Source organism: Anneissia japonica, unplaced genomic scaffold (assembly GCF_011630105.1).
Source record: "Anneissia japonica isolate Jap-2015-1 unplaced genomic scaffold, ASM1163010v1 scaffold91194_len2949_cov132, whole genome shotgun sequence".
In the NCBI taxonomy this organism is placed as follows: Eukaryota; Metazoa; Echinodermata; class Crinoidea; order Comatulida; family Comatulidae; genus Anneissia; species Anneissia japonica.
In genome coordinates this window covers 1-2949 of record NW_022733336.1, presented here as the reverse complement: position 1 = coordinate 2949, position 2949 = coordinate 1, and the positions used below count along the sequence as shown (strand labels likewise).

At 33.4% G+C, this 2949-nt stretch overlaps 1 protein-coding gene across 1 annotated transcript; it reads left to right on the top strand.

Annotated features, from left to right (window-relative positions):
• Positions 1–2535, top strand: LOC117116182 (C-Jun-amino-terminal kinase-interacting protein 4-like; the record flags this gene model as incomplete). Its single annotated transcript, XM_033260184.1, is given in 2 exon segments — positions 1–46; positions 2136–2535. Coding segments are annotated over 2 exon segments (284 nt in total), but the record flags the coding sequence as incomplete, so codon positions are not given.
• Positions 2536–2949: the final 414 nt, after the last annotated feature.

Below are 2949 nucleotides of genomic sequence, written 5' to 3'. Positions count from 1 at the left end.
AACACCCTTCATTTGAGAAGAAAAACAAATCAAGCGTCTGGAAATTGTAAGTAGTGGCCTGTCCAGATCATGCAATATTCTATGACAAAAAACTGTGTTTATTTATTTATTTTATTTTTTATTTTAACAATATTTTACGAGGGTGTTCCATCCAATTGGGACCCTCAGTACATACAACTAGAACAGAAGTATAACAATTAAACTAGATTCTTTAACATAAACAAAGTAATTAAATTAAAGCAGGGCAAAAAAAAATAAAAATAAATAAATAAATTTTAAAAATTAATAATAATATAAATCAGAAAAAACCGTATATAGGCCTACAGTATATACATATATAAAATAATGATTTAAGGAAAACACAAGATTGGAATGAAAGATAACTAAGGAGGTTGGATTTGAAAGAAGAGAAAGTGAAAGCAGAACGGACAACTGGTGGATGAGAGTTGTTAGATGTAAGGAGCATTGGAGCTGAATAAAGTTTTAAAGATTTCTACATTAGGCTTAGGAATGAGATCACCTTTAGTGATTGTTTTTTTTTTTATTATTGTATGCTCATATATAATCCTGATGTGCTTATATGGGGTTGTCCAAACCTGCATCAATGACCAAAACAAGAAAATTTACTTTTTAATATATCCATATTCTTCACATTTAAATCTTAAAGTGATGTCATTTTATCAACTTACTATGGTCAAAGTTATGAGTAAAAGTATTACAGCTTCTCTGTACTAAAGTATACAATACTGTCACATTCAAATGCTAATTGATCAGTTTAACAATTAGCGACAGTATGCTGGTTTTGTGAAGGCAGCCTCATATATGGTCATGATGTGCCTATATATGGTCATGATGTGATGTCATCATGACCATATTTAGGCATGTCACAAGTTTTTGTCCAATAAAATTTGATAGTTTTGACTGGGCTTTAAGCATATTTTTGCATTGACAGAAAGTTTTATGAATGTTTGAGAAAAACATATTGTTCTCATCATGATTTGAACCAAGTCATTTCAAGAACAATTTTGTTGCACTATTAACTTGTACCTATGAGGTCAGGCTGGTGAACTTTTACTCTTTTTTTTTCCCCATATTTTTGACATGTTATTCTCAAATTATTACATATTTTGAGGTGTTCTGTAACAAAATTTAGTTTATGGAGGGTCATAGTAGACATATAGTTCTTAATATTGAATAGAAGAGCCATTTCGACCTGAAGTAGATGTTGTAATTGTATTGAACAGTAAGGCATACAAATACATGTATATATATACTTGCTGTATTCACACATTTGCACCCTTACTTGAGTTATGGATCTTTTGAGCTTGATGGGCAAATATAGAACTATACCATCAAAGGCATTTGTGGCTTCAATAATGTCCTGAGATTTTGCAAGAGAAAATTTGCAATTGCTGGCTATCAAGTTGTGGATTAAAATGAAAGAAATAGTCGGAGGCTTGCTGTATTTCACACATTTGCACCCTTACTTGAGTTATATTCTTTCGAGCTTGATGGGCAAATACATAACTATAACATCAAAGGCATTTGTGGCTTCAATAATGTCCTTTCTGAGATTTTGCAAGAGCAATTTGCAATCGCTGGCTATCAAGTTGTGGATCAAAATCCACGTCTTATTGTCCTCAACCTGAAGTTGGTGAAAACTAGGTTGCACACTGCACCAGTGGTACCTTGTTTGTCTATAATGTGCTCAGCACTTCTGGACCTATCCTCATGGCTGCCATCTGTTCAGTAAGAGTCTCAACTGGCTCAGGTCTCATCGGAGATGTTCAACAAGAACAATGTCAAAGTCAGCTACAGCTGCTCAAGAAACATGGGCAGTATAATCAGAGCCCACAAAAAACAGCCTCTGGTTGCTAAGCAACAACAGTCTGATAAACTCTGCAATTGCAGGAAAAAAGATAAATGTCCACTCTGTATATATACTCTGCTCAGATTGATCTGAGCAGAGTTGGTTGTCATTATACATTGAAACATATAAATACATCTCTTACACAATCTAACCATCACTTTCTAGGTCGTCCTTCCTTCCTTTGCCCACCTCTACGTGCCCCGATTCCCAACTTACCAAATATTTAGATTTTAATAAACTCTATCAACATTTTTTTTCATTACAGCTTTAGCGGGCTATTCTCAACATCCACTCAACCAAACAAGAAGCCGTATCCACCTGCCAACGTGAAATTCAATGCTCCGAGCTCGCAGGTCACCCCAGCACCAAAGCAGCGTAGTCAGACAATCGCCTCACTTGGAGAGAAGGGAAAGCCGTTTGAATTTCTGGACGATGGGTATGTGAAACCGGGCACAAGGGCTAAAATATATCGCAAATATCTTCAATCAAAAGATAAAAATTAATTTCATAATTTCATATAAGTTACATATTTCCAGATGCACAATCTAATATGGTGATGGGAATTTCATCAGGGTCATATCATTATTTTTAAAGTTATTGTTTTTGTTATCATTATCATTATAATGATTATAAGTGGTATTATTGCTTGATTTCCAAGTTTTTCTCTCATTCCAAAAAATATAAAAATTCTGCCATTTTTATTAATAACGGGTTTCCCCCTAAATATCCATTACATCATGATCTATATATAGCATCAAGCTTCATAAAGTCACTTATGCAATCTTCTTCATGCTATCTATTTCTATTTTGATTTTGAAGTTAAATTTATAGTTGTTTGGTCTGGTTTGCATGAGTTTTTGGTGCAGTGTTTTAAGTAGTTCCGCGGACACTTTCCTTCACTATATGTTGTGTAAAAACATTACATGTTTCTTCAGTGTTAATTGATGTTTACATATAATGAAATTAATAAGTTGGACAGAACTTTTCAAACTAACAAACATTATATCGTACCACATAATAATTCTTGTTTTTTTTTTTTAGTTTTGATTGCTTTGTAATTAATCTAATATGACTACCCA